This window comes from Corapipo altera, unplaced genomic scaffold, assembly GCF_003945725.1.
Source record: "Corapipo altera isolate COAL_440 unplaced genomic scaffold, ASM394572v1 65, whole genome shotgun sequence".
In the NCBI taxonomy this organism is placed as follows: Eukaryota; Metazoa; Chordata; class Aves; order Passeriformes; family Pipridae; genus Corapipo; species Corapipo altera.
In genome coordinates, this window is record NW_020884891.1 from 11208703 (window position 1) to 11227535 (window position 18833).

Sequence of the window (18833 nt, forward strand, 5' to 3'; positions counted from 1 at the left end):
GTTTTGGCACTCGTGTATGATGACTAATTAGATCTGAGCCAAATGCTTCTCTGATGGGAAACTAACTCATACCCATGCTAAAGCAGGACTCCCTAAGTTTCATGGTGAACTCTACTCCAGGTGGGCAATACTGCTTGATGCCAATAAAATCTCAGGTCAGGAGTCCTGCATCAAGATAATAAATAGCCATGGGATGAGATCCTGAGGGCACAACAATGTAATTTAAGGACACTCAGCCAATTAACTCATGGTAGGAGTGGTCAAACACTATGAGAAGCCTGAAAATGGTGACTTCATTACGTTGCTTGTGGTCCTCTATACGTACACTGTAAACTGTATGGGGGCTTTGACATCAGCACTGTCAAGTACTTTGTCAAGCACTGGACAACACAGCATTTACAGTTCTCCTCCAGGCATGAATCCTGACTTACCTCTTTGCCCTGTCCTTCTCATCTTCATCCATCAGTTCGTTTACACAACACAGGGCTCTGGAAGGAAAAGACAGAAGTACTTACTTAAACATATTTCCTGATCTTGGTAAGAATGCCAAAATATGGGGCTTACTGGTTTGTACTTTAATACCTCCTGGATGTTTCAATCTTCCCTTTCCCAAACTTCACTCTTGTTATGTACTTCCTTGCTTGCTCAGTCAGCTACTGAGGCTTGAGAATTGAGACCGTTGCTACACGCCCATACAACTACAATAACCATGACTTTAGAGGGAAAGAGCTGAAAGCCAGCAGCCCTCCAGCCTGCCTTTGTACTCCCCTCTGCACCAGGACAGGGAATCCTGCCGAAGCACTTAACTCTGCGCAGCAGTCAGCATCTTCCCTGCAAATGTGAGAGCCGATTTGACACTGATCTCTGTACCAGGTAGCACCTTGCCTGGCCCTGTTTTGGGAAATCACAGACTGCCAGTTGATTTTGAGCACTGCGCTGCTTGAAATACATCTGAGATTTCTTTCCCAGTGGAAGGACATAGAAGAAAGAAAGAAAGAAACTGTGCTAATCCCCTAAAGGATTAGTATTAGGCAACAGCAGGCTACTATCAGGATATCTAAGAGATGATATGATAGACAGGTTCATCCAAAGCATCCTGCGGCCAATGGCTGCCGCTTGCACTGGTGGACTTGCCCACATCATCAGTGCTGTGTCCTAGTACTGGGGTTCATACCCAAGACTTCAAATTAGAATTTCCTCACCTGGCACTAAACAAAGAAAAGAAGGGAATGTGACCTGGGTTCCCTGGGTTCTATATACTCCTGCATCAGAACAGCCATTGTGTGCTGCTGCCTTCGTCTTACCTGTTCTTGTGGCACAGGTAAGGAGAACAGTTGGCAACAACTCCCAGTAAGGACACAGTACTCTCGAGCCCCATCAAATGATGGAAAATTCAACACAAAGGTAACTTCTTCACTGGTGCCTTGCTTTCTGTGACTCAGATGGGCTAAGTCCAAGGGACAGGAAGCCAGGTGGGTGCAGGTGAGACAGCTGCCGTCACTCCACGCCGCGTCGCCCAGGTCAGTTCTGCTGGATTTTACCTCCCTCAGACACCTCCAAAAAGGAAACCGCACCCCTAACCAGCATCAGCACCAATCTGCCTCCATCTCTAGCGAGCACTCTCGCTACAAAACCCTCCCACATTGCCCAGCACCCAAGGGGCATTTTTCAATAGGTACATCCAAAAGATTTTTTCTGTTTTGAGACTACTCCAAGCTCAAAGAACTTGGTGGCTATAAAAGTAGCACAAAATAAAACCACCCACAACTGACAGGACGTCAAAGATGCTGCTCACAGTAAAAGCTACACATTTTTATCCTTCCTTGCCTGCTCCAGGGCAAGGATCTCCCTCCCTGCAGACAACCTGGGCAGAAGAAACTGTATGAATTCTTTTGTTCCAAAATATGAACGCACTCCATGGGAAGGGAGTGGTTCTTACTGCTTGAGTCACCAAAAGCTACAAGCCAAATTAGAAGTTACCTGTTCTATTCCTCAGATTCATCAGTCCAGACTGACAGAGTGGGATTAGCACTTCTTATCACCATGTAAATAGAGACGGAGAAAAATTAATCCTGGAATGAAAAGCAAGTCCAGTTAAAACATGGTTGCAGGCAAGACAGCCTAGAGAGCGGCAATCACTTCAATCTGAGAAAAGTCTACCACCACAAACTAGAAACATGCTCAATATGACTGATGAAAGCTCAGCAAAGCCTCCAGCAATGGGAACTGGACCAAGTTCTCAGGCTCCTGGCTCTGTGGGCACTACTGCTGCCACAGAAGCAGCCTGGGAAAGCCAATGTGACCTCTCATGTCCAAAAAGCCATTTGGCTCAGCAGGGTGGTGGAACAGCCCTACTAGCTTGGAGCCACTAAGGATTGATTGGATTTCTTCCAAAGTATGACAGTTTACCTGGTATGTGTGCTGTGAAAACCAGAACATATGATCTGTACCTCATCTATCAAATCATACAACCAAAATCTCCTTTGAGACAAACGTGACCAGAAAAAGTCGGTGCAAGCCCCAACCACCCACCAGTGGATTGACCTAAGGCCTCCCATTAAGATTTGCCACTGATGGGACACACGAAATCTCCTTTTCTTTTGGGATTTAAATGCTTACCAATGCACACCCTGAACTCCTGGCCATACCCACACCACAGGACTGCCCCCTCGGAAACCATCACTGTCGAAACTTGTTTGGCTTCAGATGAGCTTCACTCTCAGGAAGGACAAGGATGCAACCAGACTGTCCATGGCTGGCAGTAATACCTCCCACAACAGCCAAGTGCTGGGCTTCCAAGCTTAACAAGCTGCTAATGTCCCTGAAGGGGCTCCCCACTCTGAGCCCAGGTTCATGGCTGTTTCTCCTGTTACCATTAGTTCCAACATCAGCTCAGGACACCACAAAAAGCTGGCTGCCACTGCCAGGGGTTGCATATTTGTATCTGTGGTAAACAAGGAAACATACCCCTCATTTGGATCATCTAAAGGACCAGCAAGAGCTTGTTTGTTTCTCCAGCTAGTGAAAACACCTCAGAGGGAAAGACACACAAGAAGCTGGCTGGAAAACTGCTACAAGGGACACACGTCAGGCAAGCAGACTGGAGAGGGCAGCCAGGACAGGGTGGGGGCACTGTGTGGCTGAAGCTAAATACCATGAGCAACACAGATCCTGAACAGTGATATGGTGACAGGGCTTGCAGGGGAGGTTTAGGTGAGTAACTCGAGAAAACAGGCCAAATTCCTGCTCACGGCCGATAAATGAAACTATGTCAGTCCACGTGCTCAAAAAAAAAATTGGCTCAGATAAAGTGATACAGTCACTATAAACTGTAATATGGAAGTTACTGCAAAAGGCTTGAACCTTCTGACACAGCAGAAGTGTAAGGGTAACATATAAAATATCTGATGTGTTTCAGTGGTAAGTGAACCAGTAAAAAATGGACTTGGGATGAAGGGATTATTTTCAGTTTGGAATATGAACTTCCAGGGAAAATATCATGCAACTCCTGACACCCTCAGTGAAGCTGCAACTGATAACAACACCTGCGTAGCAAGTTTAAACTTAGTGGATCTGCTCCGCTTCTGTTCTCTCAGCGGTTGTACACGAGTCAAGTTACACGCTTTTCTTCCAGTTCAAAAGGAGCGTGTGATCTTATTTGTTACCCTATTTAGCTACTGCAGAGCTGAGGTGCTTATCACAGTCACTGCTGCTCGTCCGTCAGGGCTGTTCTATCACAATCATACAGCTGTTTCTCCTCTAGAAGAATGATCCCTACAGAAGTTTTGGTGACCTGTGACAAATTCAGAGATACGCAGGTATAAAGAAAACTCTTTTTAAAGCAATGGGTTAAATTATGAAAAAAAACGCTTGTGGATACACAAGCAGACCTACCACAATTTTTCAGGGAAAGTTCTTTTTATCCAGACTTAAGCATGCAAAAATTCAGCCAAAGAAAAAGATCCCTCCGGAGTTTGGAGGGCAAAGCTTTATGCAGAAACTTTGCCCACAGGCTGTCTAACAATTGAAAACTCCCAGGAAGCCTGGCGGGTTTTCTGCCTCGTTCACATGGTTGGCCTGCCAGCCAGCTTGAATAGCAGCAAGCTGAGGGAAGTTGTTTGGTCACCGAGAGAGTCAACAGTCCAGTTAGTGCTCACTGAGTCTAAACCAGGAAATGAAGCCCAGATTCTCCCATCTCCAGGAGCAGCAATCACACCCTGCTGCAGGATGGCTGGTGTGAGCTGACAGGGGTGGGGGGATGAGGCTTCCTAATGGATGTGAGCGATGTCCTCGGACAACACCAGACTTCGAGGCGCTAACAGAACAAATGGCCACAGAAGAATTCACAGGCCCAAACACAAAGAGAAGTTTTTTGCATGATGCAGCAGGATGGTGAGCTAGAAAAAGTCTTAGTAGAAGACACCTAAGGACAGAATATTCTTAATCGGATTAAGCACTTCAGGACTACATTTAGCTAAGTGCTTTTTGTCTTGTTATGAGACAGAGCTAAATATAGTAACCAGAATACTTAAGAATAGTTTCATAAGGGTTGTACACACTCCTCAGCCAGATAAGGCACTTAGCACTACTGACAGCAGTATGTCTGCAGGTTAAGAGTGTTTTAAATAGCTCCAGATAGAATCTCTTTGACCTTAACTGTATTAACCAGAGGGATCAAAATTTATTTATTGCCTCCTGAAAATCCTCTCCCTCCCTTAGACAGAGGGATTCCTGAACTCTGTGGGCAGGTAAAGAGGAAACTAGTCCATGTTGCTGGCATCGTTTCTCACCCCATCTACAACAGGTGAGGATCAGCTTTCTCACAAAGCAATGCACACCCATCATGTTTAATGCCCTCTGTAAAAGGAAAAGACTTTTTTTCTTTCTTTGTACAGAGAGTCTCAAAAAACCTTCATAGCATTTTAAGGGCATGTTATGTTTTAGACTTTTCAAATACCACAGTATTTGAAGTTGTTTCCAGGGTTACAGAAAGGGTAATATAGCCAAATGACAGCCTTAACAAGACAAATGGACTTCACAAACACACAGCTAATAGTTAAAGCATTACTCCATGCTATCTGCAATATTCTGGCCCATTTCTTACTGAACAGAGAATGGAAGGAGGAATTTTTTAAAAAATTCTTTGTTTTGCAGAACTGTCTGACTTCAGGAGTTATCTAAAACTGCAAACTTTTGACTAAAGAAAATGTTTATTTATTGACTTGCTGCAAATCATCAAAATATTAACATTACCTTAGGATAACTCTTAATGGAACATAACATTAGTAAGAATTATGTCCTGAAACTAACAGTTCCTATGAATGTTTCATTATAGATTTAATTTTAATTATTTGGCTTTGTCACTAATAGCAAGGCAAAGATCATTCTACGTGTGATGCTGCCCATCTCTTCATGATCAGCAATGAGTAAAGCTTTCATGGGTCAACTAAAAAGGGTCCCTGAACTCAGATGATTGGATTGCTTTTTTTAACTATAACAACTGGTCTAATGAAAAACACTCAGTATGCATAAAACCTTTGTTTTGCTTGTATTTAAATTTTCATAGAATTTTGCATTTCAGTAACATATAGCAGTTAGGGACTTTTCAAATCTATAATGTAGGAAATATTTTAATTATGGAAATGTTCTGTGATAATAATTTCCACAGATTTTACATGCAACGAATTCATCAGAGAGCTCTCAATTACAAGATGCAGCACTGTGTGGCACAATGCAGTCATAAATAAGAGAGTTAATGCATTCTCTAGCAATATGATTTATATGTCAGTATGCCAATGTTTCATTCTCCCTGAGGCAACAGGAGGGCATGACTGTTGTTGGCAGCTAAACAGCTGATTTTGTTTTTAAAAGGCAGAATTTAACCTCTTCAGTAAAGTGCTACTGATTCAACAACAAGATGCTTATGCAAGTGGCATCTGAAAAACCAAACAGTGTGGCTGAATCTTTATGGCTGTTTAGCACAGAAAGGATCAGTACCTCTGCTGATGCCCAGGAGCACCGAATCCCTGGCCCTGGTCCTGTGCCACCCACTGCTGGGCATTGTCCTGTCACACAGAGGAAAGCCAAGGCAGCAGCTCTCACAGCCCCCCTCTGCAAAGGCCTTTCTCTTACACTGAGCAGTGTCAATGACAAATTTACCCACATTCAGGACAAATGTTTATCCTGGTGCCACAGGAGTGGGCAATAGCAGAAGTAGCTGCTCAGCACAGCTGTGACATTCCCCTCCACCAGAGAATCCCACAGGGCACAGCCTCACCACAGCTCTGTCACAGCTCAGTGTGAAAGCACCACGCAGACAAGCAAAGACTAAAACAGGTGTGGCAGTTGCGTATCTGCATTATTTGATCTGCTTGCCTAATTTTTTTCTGCTTGCATTTCACCCTCTACTTTCCTTTGCCATGCCTTGCCTTCTGTTGTTCTTCACTCTTTCTTGCCCTTTTTCCACTTATCTCCCTTACTTAACATCTACTGGACAGCAATTCAGAGAACTGGATATCCTTGAATGTGGTTTCTCTCCGCCTTGTTGTTTCTTATATCACCTCCCTTCATCTTTCCACTGCTTTTTCTTCTCCACGTTCTTCACCTTCCTCTTCTCAAAAGAGAAAAAACTGTTACAATGATCTCAGTTTTGACAATCACTCAGCCCTTTCACTGTGGGATCTTGGCTTGCCCAGATCTGAGGCACACACGACTGTCAAGCTCTGTTTAGGGACACGCTGACTTAGGGATCATGCTGGTGGGGATCCAATGGGTGTTGGCTCCCATTGGATCCCAGGAGCCTGGCCTCAGGAGCACTGGGTCCTGTCCTGCCTGATAGCTCCCAATCCCAGTTTCAGACCCTCTTTTGAGGAACCAGGATCTCCCTCAGTTCAGTGGTAGTGTTGTGCAACTCCAAAATTTACAGAAACATCACCCTACATCCACACCATGGGATGGCTGAGGGAAGTGGTCCAGCACAGCACACCCATCCATGGCAGCTAACACATCCTGTCCGTCTTTTGGGGTGTCACAGCACACACAGACCTGCCATGACTACACTTATATTTTCACACAGCATCTCTGTTTACTGGAACATGGGTGATGGTGGTCAATCGGTGAGGGAACCAAATGTTCTGTGTTCCCCCTTTGTCAATCTGTCAGAAATGGACTTTTTGTGCCACTATTGTAACTTCTACATCTTAACGCACTCACTTATCTACAGCCTACTCTCCCCTGGTTTATTGAGCTCTAAATTTAGCTTGTTACCTGTGACAGATTTATGACTACATTCATTATAACAGTAACAGCTTCAGACAGAAGCTAAGAGGTGCCCAAAGAAAATGGATTATACAAAACAATTATGCCATAAAAAAAGACTGTATTGGAGCACTGTGATTCAGCACAGAAGTGAAATGAAAGATACAGGGAAGAACAATGGTGATGGGTTTTTGTTGTTTTTGGTGTGTTGTTTTGTGTTTTTTTTTAACCAGTATATAGTGTTTCTGACAAAAGAAAGGCAGAAAAACATTAAGAATTAACAGACACTTGAAAAGAAAAGATGAGTGTAACATTTTGTTCTCTAGGATTTTTGTCAGATCCTGGAGAAAATAGCTGGCCAAGTTTGTTCTGTTCTAGCAAATTACTGAACCCTGCAGAGTAAAGAGACAACACTGTAGAATATTATTTATAATGTCTCTGGGGTTTCTGTAACAAGAAGAGCATGCATCTAATTAATTCTACCAATTTGTCTAATAGCCCCTTAAAATTCTCAAAGCATGGCAAAATGCAAAACTGCTGATTCACCACCCTAAGCAGTAGAAAACTATACTTCTCCTGGCACAAGGAGGGGAGGATAAAAACACATATGCAAATAATACTTCCCCTGCAGTCTTGGATGAATACCTGCATTCATTTGTGGCCATCCAGTTACTACAGGTAAGGTAAACGTGTGTTCTAGTATGAAATTATGATATCCAACCTATAAACAATTCTTTTAACACACCTGACTCAGACACAGAGCCAAATAATGGGAGCAAAGACAGTTGTCCACAGTTAATCCTTCAGCAGCAGTTGAGATGTGCATTTTCATGGCACTACTTCCAGGAAAGGTACACAGAGATAAAGAGAAGTCAGGAATATTGAAAGCAAATGGTCAAAAGTCTTTTGAACAATGTTCTCCAAAATTTCCAGCTCTCAAAGCTCTGCTTCTGTGTGCAAATGCATGTGTGTGTGGGTGAGTGCATAGACACATAAATATAAACACCTTTTACTTCAGAGCAATTTGCAAAAAAATACTGAGAGCAATTTCTGCCCAGGAAAGCAGTGGTGACATTCCGGATGACTGCTGCAGCGCTCACCTCCTGATGCTGAGAGTTAAGTAACCATTCCTGCTGGGTGCATGGGGAGGGAGGTGAGCAGAGCTCCCTCACTCCTGCCTCAGGCCACTTCCTATCACGTTCACTTCTCTGGCAACTCACAAAGGAGTAGGGGGTGTGGGAAGGTTAACCCAGTAAATTTTGGCAATGAAAACAGTGGCTTAACAAGCTAAAAAATCCCTCCCAAAGCTATTGGTTCTGCAGCTTAAGCAATTTGAACAGCATCTGATCATAAACCTGGTGTTGAAGTTCCAGCTCATTTCAGGGTTTCATTCGGAATAGTTTTAACACTATCAGAGCAAACCAGATAGGAACATTTTTAAAAGAAGCCAACACTCTGCTATGTCAGCAGAGTTATCTCCTGCCTGCGAAGGGGGTGCTGGGCACCCCGACACCTCCTGCTGTGTTTCCAGGGATCACCAGCTGGAGCGTCTCCCTGGGAGGTGCTGTGCGTTACTCCCACCAAGAGGACACAGTTTGCATCAACTGCATTGACGGCATTAAGTGAGGTCATCCTGTCCTTTTTCGGGTTTGGATTTTGTTTTGGCAACTATGTAGATACTAGGACAAACACGTCAAAGCTGCCTTTTTGGATGTGTTACCCTGAAATCCCTCTTGTAATTTCTCTTCTATTTACTATGGGTGAAACTCATCCTAAGCAGAGAGCTACAGAAAGTCTGTGTGTCATTAAACTGCCTGCTTTTGTGCCTTATGCTCTCCCTGTGCACAGAATAAATGTAATCATTAGATAGCGAAGAAAATCAGCTAATTAAACTAAATACCTTCTCATCTACTCTTCTCACTAAGAGAACACCCCCAGCAACTACCAGTTCATTGAAAGAGGCAATAGTAGCATTCATGTCTTCAGCTGTTCTCTTTTTCTCCTAAAACAATACATTTTTGCTTTGTTTCTTTGCCTTTCTCTGTTTTGTATATAAAATGCATTTCAGATGCTCAAGGACAGCACAGATGAGAAGATGAGCACTTGTGCTTTGTGTTTGCTTGTGCTGGAGGTTGAACTCATGCTGCAAAAATAAACATTAAGGCCTGAAGGCTGCTTGCCTTGCACAGTAAAAGCAGGGGTCAGGAGTGAGTGGGTCCTAGGTGGTTTCAGGACCACACTTCCAAAGTGCTCTGCTACAGAAGAGGAAAAACACTGTATATGACTTGACTTCACATTCCATCTCCTCCCGAGTTGCAGGACCAGCAGATGGTGGGAGCTATTTACGGACTGGAGGATTTTCTTTCAAACTTGAACATCTTCTGTCTACAATCATTACTCCCTGACTATCACCCTATAAATATGCTATGGCCCACTCCAAAGCCCAATAGCAACCACAGTCGATCTTGGAGTCAGGATGCACCTGTGGAAGTGATGTACTTATCACCCATGAAAGTAAGAAGAGTGTAGCAGCTCCATAGCCCATTTCATGAAAGGAGCCTGATACTCTTCCACTACCTGACCAGGTGTTTAGCATAGCTGCTCCACCCCTGCACAGCAGGTCTGCCCCTCTCCAGCACGCACAGACTGTATGTGACACAAACCAGAGCTTGCTGGAAGCACACAGCTTGCTTACACCTATGCTGCCCTGACCATGATCAGTGCTATGTCTCTGGATCCCTCTTCTAAGAAAGGGCAATTCAGCTGCTCCTCTGCTCCCATTGGGCAGCAGGTGGGAAGGCAGCTGGATGGGTTGGAAGCTGCACAGACAGTCTGTAGACAGCTGGTAACCTTCGCTCTGTCATTTCTGCACTTCCTTAGATCTGCTTGGTCCTCCACACAGTCTGGGGAGTCCTTCAGCTGGTGATGTGGGAGGTCTTGAAAGTCTGGTCCTTGTTCAGCATCCTTTGATTTGTACTGAACAATGTCTACTTTTCTGATGCTTTGCAAGCAGCTTGCTGCCATCCTTTCTCCTCTCTGATGCTTTTACATCAGGAAGTCTCAGCACACTCTACAAACACAGTTATCCATCCTTGCTGTACAAGTGAGGAAACAGGGGCACACATTTTACTTCTGCCTCTTTTTTGCAAGTGTCCCAGTTTTGGGAAGCTGAGTTTGAAAGAGTAAATGCAGTTACAACCTAATTTTCAGTAATACTGAAACCCAGCATAAGCATCTACAAATACTAAACATTTTGGAAAAGCTTGACCTAAATCATTGACCCAAGGTCACGCAGCAGAGTTAAGAAGTGAATCCAGATGTCCTGATGATTAGCTCTGTCTATTGGCATTGAGTCAAGTCTTCCCTCCTAAAATAAGCTTCCTGAAGCATCTAAGACTATAGTCTTAGAACTCTGTTAAATAAGCAGCACTGTTAAGACCTGATTTTCGAATGAAGGAGGGGGAAAAAAACCCAGTTCATTATTTTTTCCTCAAGTGATGACTGACTGACCAATGAAAAGGCAGCTCAGAGTCATTTGATCTCAAACTTCTTCCTATAAATAAAAAAAGGGAAGATTCTTCTCCCTGTTCAAACAACATGAAGAGAAAAATGTTCTGCTTCAGTAATCCTAGACCTGAGTAATTAAATCTGCTCTCTGTTGCAATCTGTTTCCCATGTATATCACCAGCCTGGAATTTATGGAACTTAATAAATAAGGAAGCTATTCAATAAAGGGAAATACTATGGCAAAAGAATTACAGATAGGTCTGAATCAGATTGAAAGTCTCTCTATGCCAGAGAAGAATCCAGCTCCTGATCTAGATTTCAACTTTTTGATTTCAGATAAAAATCCCAAATCCAAAGACTAACAAAATGGATCTCCCAGAGTCAGACCACCTCTCATCTCTGGTTCAGAGGCAGAAGAGATGAGAAAACAGGTTGAGGAGACCTGCAGTCGTATTGCAGCAGAAGTGGAAGAGCACTAGCTGTCTGTACTGTTTAACTGCTGAACAGAATAGAACAGAATATTTCAGTTAGAAGAGACTTCGAATGAACATCTAGTCCATGCCTGACCACTTCAGGGCTGACCAAAAGTTAAAGTATGGTATTACAAGCACTGTCCAAATGCCTCCTAAATGTTGACAAGCTTGGGGAATTGACCACCTCTCCGGGTGGTCTCTCTAGGAAGCCTGTTCTAACATTTGACCATCCTCTCCATAAAGAAAAGCTTCCTAATGTCCAGTCTATGTAAAAGACCTGTGAGAAAATTATAAAGAGCTTTAGTAGTTAAAATTCAAAGTCTCCCATGCAAGCTTACTTAGAGTTTTATCTACTTATCCATTAAATGAATATCAAAGGATTCACTGCAGCTGAGCTAACTGACCTCATTTTACATCTTTGGCTTCCTGCGTTCAAGTTCAAGCATAAGGAACTTCTTTACGCTCCTGGTGTATTTAATTCTGGAGCATTCCAGGTATAATGTGCACCTAAATCAAAAGGAATTCAAATAAAGCCTTAGATTTCACAATTTGTCTTATCCTCATTTGGCTCCCAGAATTTCAGCTGCTTTCCTTAAAAGATCTGCTCACATCTGCTCTCCAGCTGAGCCATGTTCATGCCCCACTGACCTTACCGCTGCCATCCTCTGTAATCTTGCAGCTGAGAATAACCAGCAATGCACTCAGTCCCTGTAAGCATCAAGAGCCTTTCAAAAAGGAGGAGGTAGAAAAGAACCAGCCTTTATATAACAGGGAAAAGAAGGATTTCAGAGAAAAAACATTGTTCAGCCAAGGTGGGTAATGGGAGCTGCACGCCTGAAGTGCCCTGGTTCAGCTCCCTCGGGCAATGGGAACTGAAGGAGTCAGCACCTTGCAGGATTATACTCTGCAATGGCAGCTGGCAGATATTTTTCTAATAGAGAGCACAGCAGCATCGTTCACACTCATTTGATTCTATTTGCTGCTGTTCCTATTCAAACTCTGCTAATCCGATCAAGGCCTGTGCCTTAAAGCTGAATAAGTAAACACCTTTCGTAAGGTCTAAGCCCACTTGTTTCAAGTGTATGATTAAGGGCTAGACTTGAGCATTGTTGTGAGAAACTCCCCTCATTACTCACAATTTCCAAAATCACTCTCAGGTGTCCTGAAGTTGCACTTTTCCATCCAGTGTTTTACTTCCTGCATTACAAATATATAATATGGTTGCAAAGGGGCCCAAACACCAAATATACATTTGTATTTCAGCTGCCCTAAAGAAGTGCTCTTTGAGCTGAGAATAGCTCATAATGGCACCACTTAGACACTACCATGCAAAATATTTTCTGTGGCTACCAGACCTTCTCCACAGATGTCTCCTCTTGTTTGCTATGAAGAAGACAGTTGATAAATATAGGTCAGCAAATGCATTTTGGACAAAGTCATACTCATTTGTAGTATTTGCATTAAGTAACACTAGAAGACTTATGCAACAGAGAAAGTGTTGATCCAAAGGTAATTCCATCACTGTTACACAAAGGATGGATTTGAACTATTGAAATTTACAAGTTTTTTTCAAGAAGAATTGCTGCCACTTATGCTGCTATTGCTAATAATATAACTGGTATATTGCTAATAATATAACTGGTATTGTTAATAATATAACTGGGTTTTGTCCTTTTTTAAAACACCCACCCACACACACTTTTCTTTCTCTTCTCTGAGGCGCTTTTAACTTTACATCCAATATTCTCTTTTGCACTATCTTGCCCACATCACTTCTCAACTAACTCCTCACAAGACAGTTATCTGTTTTGAATGCTTCAGGAATAAAGGAATATTTAAACAATTAACTGCAATCATATTCATCATTCTGTATGGTACCATTAATATGCACTAGAAACGTAATGAGAAAGTAAAACTTCCCTTCAGAAAGAAGAAAAGAGAAGATAAACATACACAGATCTCTCTCTCATTACTTTGTTATCTTTTTTAGACTGCAAATATGTCAGTCACTGGAACACTTTTCTACTAGGTCATTATTGTTACACATATTATGCACAAAGACCCAAGGCCTCATTCTGTCGTAGATAAGCTATTCACACACATCCTTTTTTCCCCTGCAGTTTATTTGCATGGCTGGCTGGATAATCAGCCATAATAACAAAATATGACTCAGCATGCCTGAATGTCCAATTCGCTTTGGGGATTCTTCTGAAGGTTGGTTTTAGTTGTCCTTTTTTTTAACTATTGAAGACTGGAGAAGATGTGTCCCTCCGAGATAACATCAATGTAAAAAAGATTTGAGTAAACACAGAGGTCAGGGGAAAGGGAATGGATCAAACAGCAACATTTCTGCTGCCATGCCCTCAGAGGGGCTCTGGTGTCTTTAGTGCTCTGACAGTGCTGCAGAGTGCAGGGTCCCCTGTCACCCACTGTCACAGATGGGGGGATTTCTCACAAACAGCTGAGGGAGGATGCATGACAGAGAACCGGTCCTGTTCCACCAGGATGGGCATCCCTGCAATTAAGGACATATGTGTTTTTCTGGAGATCTAAATGCTGTCTGTGGGTTACTACAACTGTGCAAGCATGTAGAACATTTTAAAATAGGCTTTATTTCACACCTGCAATAGCCCAGGACTAAGAATCCTCCTAGTATCAGTAAAAATCAAGACTCCAATACAATCACATAATGAAATACATGGGTCCATCTCTCCCAAAGGATAACCCTCCACTACTAAGTAAGTTAATGGCAGCAGCAATGGATGCTGCCATCCTGCTGAGCAATCCTGGCTGTGTGGAGGTGATTGACAAGGATGACAGTCCCTGGTTTTCAAGTAAGAGACCAGGCCAGCTGAAAAGGCTGCAGTGTGAGAACATATTTAACCTGGGACATAGTGAAAAGGGCATTGAAGAGTTTGCCCTTCATTTAGAAAGATCCACTAGCACATGCCTCTATTTTCAGCCATCTGTGTAATTCTTGGTTGAAAATAGCAGGATTAATTTGTGTTTTCTAAATTACAGCAAACATGAATTTATTACCTAGGGCTTTCCTGACCAAAGCACCTTCAATTGTGTATCCATATACTAACAATGTCCACTACTGTATTTAACAGAACAAAATCAGACTAGATGAGAAAATACACATTAAGACCAGTTGATGGAAAGAATCACACTGCAACGTACATGCAAAAAAACACGTGGAGCTTGTTTCTGTAATAATCTGACTACGTAACACCACCAAGGCCGGCAAGATCCCTGTCAAATATCTACACAGCAGTACGCAGCCAGCAGCAGAAGTTAAAAATGCTCATGACCTTTAGCTGGCAGCCCCAGTTTCCTCAGAATTCCACACCATGTTTGAGAAGCAAACATCATCTGTACTCCCAGCCTCCTTCCTCCATGCACTGCTTTTGTGCACATCTGCTAAAAATCACAAGCAAACTACACAGTAGTTTAACTGAAACTCAAACAGGGAAAACATTCAATTAGGCAGAGAGAAAAGCTAACTTCCTCCTTCCTTTCCGTCCTCTCATTAGTCCTTTTTCAAAAGATCAATAATGACACTCTTACCTACTTCACTGAAATAAGTATTACACTCACCCTGATTTAATGCCAAAGTTTCTTTCAATTTAATTCGGTTTTGTTTTTAACAAGTGAAGAGGGCAAAACAAACAAAAAATTAAAGTTGTGTGCGTAATTTTTGCTTATGTAGAGCAAATGCTTCAAAGAGCCAGCCAAGATGCCAAGCAGTGACTGACCAAAGGGGCAGAGAGCACCTAATCCTGGCTCACCTACCACCCAAGGACTGTGCTCGCCCCCAGAGCCTGCCACCAGCTGGGCAGTGCAAAACTGAAGCAGAGATTGGGCATCTTCCTATCAAAACCAAAATTTATTCCTGTGCCAGGGGCAGAACCTCCAGCTTTGTGCTCATCCTGCAGACAAGTGCTGCACATAGAAAACTGGGATTGAGCTGGCCGTGTTTATTAGGGTTAGGGATATTAAGGATTGTGATTCTCCCCCTCTACTCTGCCCTCATGAGACCCAGTTGGAGTACTGCATCCAGCTCTGGGGTACTCAGCACAAGAAAGATGTGGAGCAACTACAGAGGAGGGCCACAAAAATGATGAGAGGGATGGAGCACCTCTGCTATGGAGACAGGCTAAAGGAGATGAGGTTGTTCAGCCTGGAGAAGAGAAGGCTCTGGGAAGACCTCATTGCAGCATTCAAGGACTAAAGAGAGCTTATAAAAAAGAGGAAGAGTGGCTTTTCACATAGGCAGATAGTTACAGGACAAGGGGGAATGTTTTTAAACCAAAAGAGGAGAGATTTAGATTAGATGTTAGGAGAGAATTCTTCACTGTGAGGTTGGCAAGCCACTGGCTCAAGCTGACCAGAGAAGCTGTGGATGCCCCATTCCTGGAAGTGTTCAAGGCCAAACTGTATGGGACTCTGCCTGGAAGAGGTTGGAAGGGGCTTCCTTTAGTGAAAGGTGTCCCTGCCCATGGTAGGGGGTTGGAACTGGATGATTTTTAAGGTTTCTTCCAACCAAAATCTTTCAGTGATTCTGTGTTTAGCTGTCTTCAAAGTGAGACCCTGGTTATGATCAGTGCAGTCACAAAATGTAATCCAAAGTACCTAAGCTTCTTTCTACACTAAAGTTGAAATGAATAAGAAATCAAGTACAGTACCACAAAATGCTTCTCTTCAGCCTCAGAAGCTTGTTTACCATTGCTGTAGTAGCTGAATTGCTGAATGAAATATTTACAACTATTCATGCAATCAAACTCATTTTCCTTAGGAAATAACTGATTAGGTATCTCACATCTGTTCCTGACAATGATTTAAGCCTCTGCTGATCCCTATCTAGACCTGACATGAATGTTAATGTTTTAGAAACAGTCATCCTTAATAGGAGGGTGATGACAGACTCTCCAGGCCCGGTGGTGACTGACTGCAATGGGGAGGCTCTGCGTCTACAGGTGAAGGATGACACAATTAGCCCATAATTTTCTCTAACCTTATGACCTAGGGCTTGGGAAGCCTGGCAGGAGATAGAAGTTAGAGCAGAGCTTGACACAGAATTATCTCGAGAATTATCTTCCTACCCCTGTCAAAAGTTTTTAATATCTCCCAGATGCTTCTACTATGCAGAGCAGCAATCCTGCTCCGCCAGGCTCCGGCACTGCCTGCCAACCTTCCAGCAATGTTTCCCCATCAGAGCCCTTTGATTGAAGCTGCTGCAAGTGTTGCAAGGCTGGGAGAAAAATCAGCTGCTAGTAAAGCTGATTGTGACTCCCTCATAAAGCACGACATTCACGTCAGGAAAGACACAAAAATAAATTCCATGTTTTTTTCTCAAATAAAAGCTGTTTCATGGGTAAATGATCAATGCCAATGCACCATTAGGGAGAGAAATCTACTGTTTAGTTAAACTGATTTAATTCATCCAGCAATCCTCTTTTCCATAGGAAACTTACCACGAGGACTTAGAAAAAAAAAAAAAGGCAGGAAAAAGAAGTATTTATCTCGATATACTCTTCATTTCTGCACAGAGCAAGAGAGAAATCTTAGTCCCTCTCAGGTCAACTGCAAAGCTCTGCCACATCGTGCCAAAGATGCAAATGACAAAAGAGCTGATCTGTATTACTGCCCCTTCTGGTAAGGTGCATCCAGGGGGATAACTGGGCTTCCTAAATTCTGAGCAACTAGGTCAGAAGAAAACTTTTGGCAACACCTTTAATCACTAAAAATTTTACCTCAAGGTCAAGGAACTAAATAAAAACAACTGAAGTAAATGAACATTTGCCTGCAGCGGACCTTGTAGAGCTGTAATTCAGATAGAAATGAAGTCTGTGTAAGTGTCTGAACAGTAATCTCTGGCACAGTCAGAAATGCCACGTAAGAGTAGATTTCAAACACATTCCAAAGAAGATTAAACTGGCAATTCATCTTTCTTACGACTTCTATACATCATAAATAGGCATTATGCCTTCTATGTAAAGCAGCTCATTATCTGATTTATTCACCAGTATATCTTCTTATTCAAACAATTCAAACCAGACTATACTAGAAAATCCCAGAATAGTTTCATTGGCACTGCAACTTCTGAAATAAGTTGATGATTTATGTTTATAAAATTTTACTTACTGTACAACCAAATTCATGTTTGTTAATATAATACACTATCTCTAAGGACAATTTTAAGAAAGATGATATCCCAGCTGGATCATTTATTAATATTCATATGTTTTCCTTCAAAAAAAAAAATCAAAACACAGAAACTGTTCTTCCTGGTGTTAGTCTTATCATCATCTCTCAAGTGCAAACAGAGATTCTGCTCTAGTCACAACAGGCTACTACCAACAAACTAATCATTCTAACACTCTGGATCTTGATGGCTCTACTGGTTGCCTTTTTAACTATGAATATATCCAGTATAAGGAATTCAGCTCCAGATTCAAAACATGTGCCCTGGATAAGATGGAGTTCTGACAGCCTTATTTTTAGTTTCCAACTGGTTTAGTGGCAATTTTATTCTGTTGCATTTATTCTTCTCCCATTTTAGACAATGGATCTTTTTCCTTTCCAGACAACATATCAGGACTATTGCAGAATCATATATACTTTCCTACTCTAACAGTAACTCACTTTTCTTATGTTGACACATTGTCTCCACTAATGACAAGGCTCAGCCCTCTGCATAAGCAAAATTAAATAGAAAAATGTAGGTGTTAAGATTAGCACAAAGAGTTTGTTTTATTAATACTTCCTGCTGTACCCTTTCCATTAAAAGCCTGCCCCAAAAGGAAGCCATTACGATTATTCTATTTGAAAGAAAAGTCAAACTGTTAATACTCTAATATATACATCAGTAGCGGAGTCAACCAAAGTCCCACCTTTTTTCCTCATGTGAGTCATTTAACACACACACTTAATACATCACTTAATAAAATTTAATTGGAAACAGTTTGATCAGTGTGAATATTTTTAAGTCACTGTAAATCAAGCCAGTGTACATTGCACTCAGAGACAGGACAAACAGGTTTATGGTCAAACTTCCTCAGCAAGGGGTGTAACCCTGCCCAGCTATTACAGCCTCTCTAATTGCTGCCTTTGCTGTGACAAGCCAACAGTGGACCAAACACACAGCATCCTCCTCTGTACATAAACACATATTTGCAGTTTTTGCAGGAGAGCTTCAAACAGCCTAAGCCCAAGGACTGACTCCCAGGGGCATTTATTCTTCTCTTCAGCTGATACTCTGGGAGAGGTCCTCACTGCACAGAAGCTGGTGGAAGTTCAGCCTTTGTCTTCATCAGGGCCAGGGGTTCACCTCATTCCCTTCAGATAAAGCCTCTGCATTGGCTTGAAAATCTTCCTATAATACTACCATGACTATGCAAAATAATTATAGGCAATGGGAGCTCTTATCAGCTCATCTATTGTTCATTAATTACTCAAAAAACGGTTTACTTAATATGTTCCTTATGGTCAAAACTGTATTGGCCTGAAGCAACATGCTGCACTGCGTTGTGCATTAAAACAAGATAAAAGTAGGTTGAGCGCAGAAAAGAACCAACAAACCTTATTAATTTC

The 18833-nt window shown here is 42.4% G+C and overlaps 1 protein-coding gene across 7 annotated transcripts in view; it reads right to left on the reverse strand.

The window, feature by feature from the left end:
* The window catches only part of PASD1 (PAS domain containing repressor 1), a 101849-nt gene that overhangs the window by 27613 nt on the left and 55403 nt on the right, over positions 1 to 18833 (reverse strand). For all 7 annotated transcript variants that reach the window (XM_027645218.1, XM_027645217.1, XM_027645219.1 and 4 more), the window contains exons 2-3: positions 1981 to 2072; positions 432 to 488 (exon numbers count right to left, since the gene is read on the reverse strand). In XM_027645218.1, the coding sequence (XP_027501019.1) occupies positions 432 to 463 (32 nt within the window). In that variant the 5' untranslated portion in view covers positions 464 to 488; positions 1981 to 2072. The remainder of the gene's footprint in view (positions 1 to 431; positions 489 to 1980; positions 2073 to 18833) is intronic.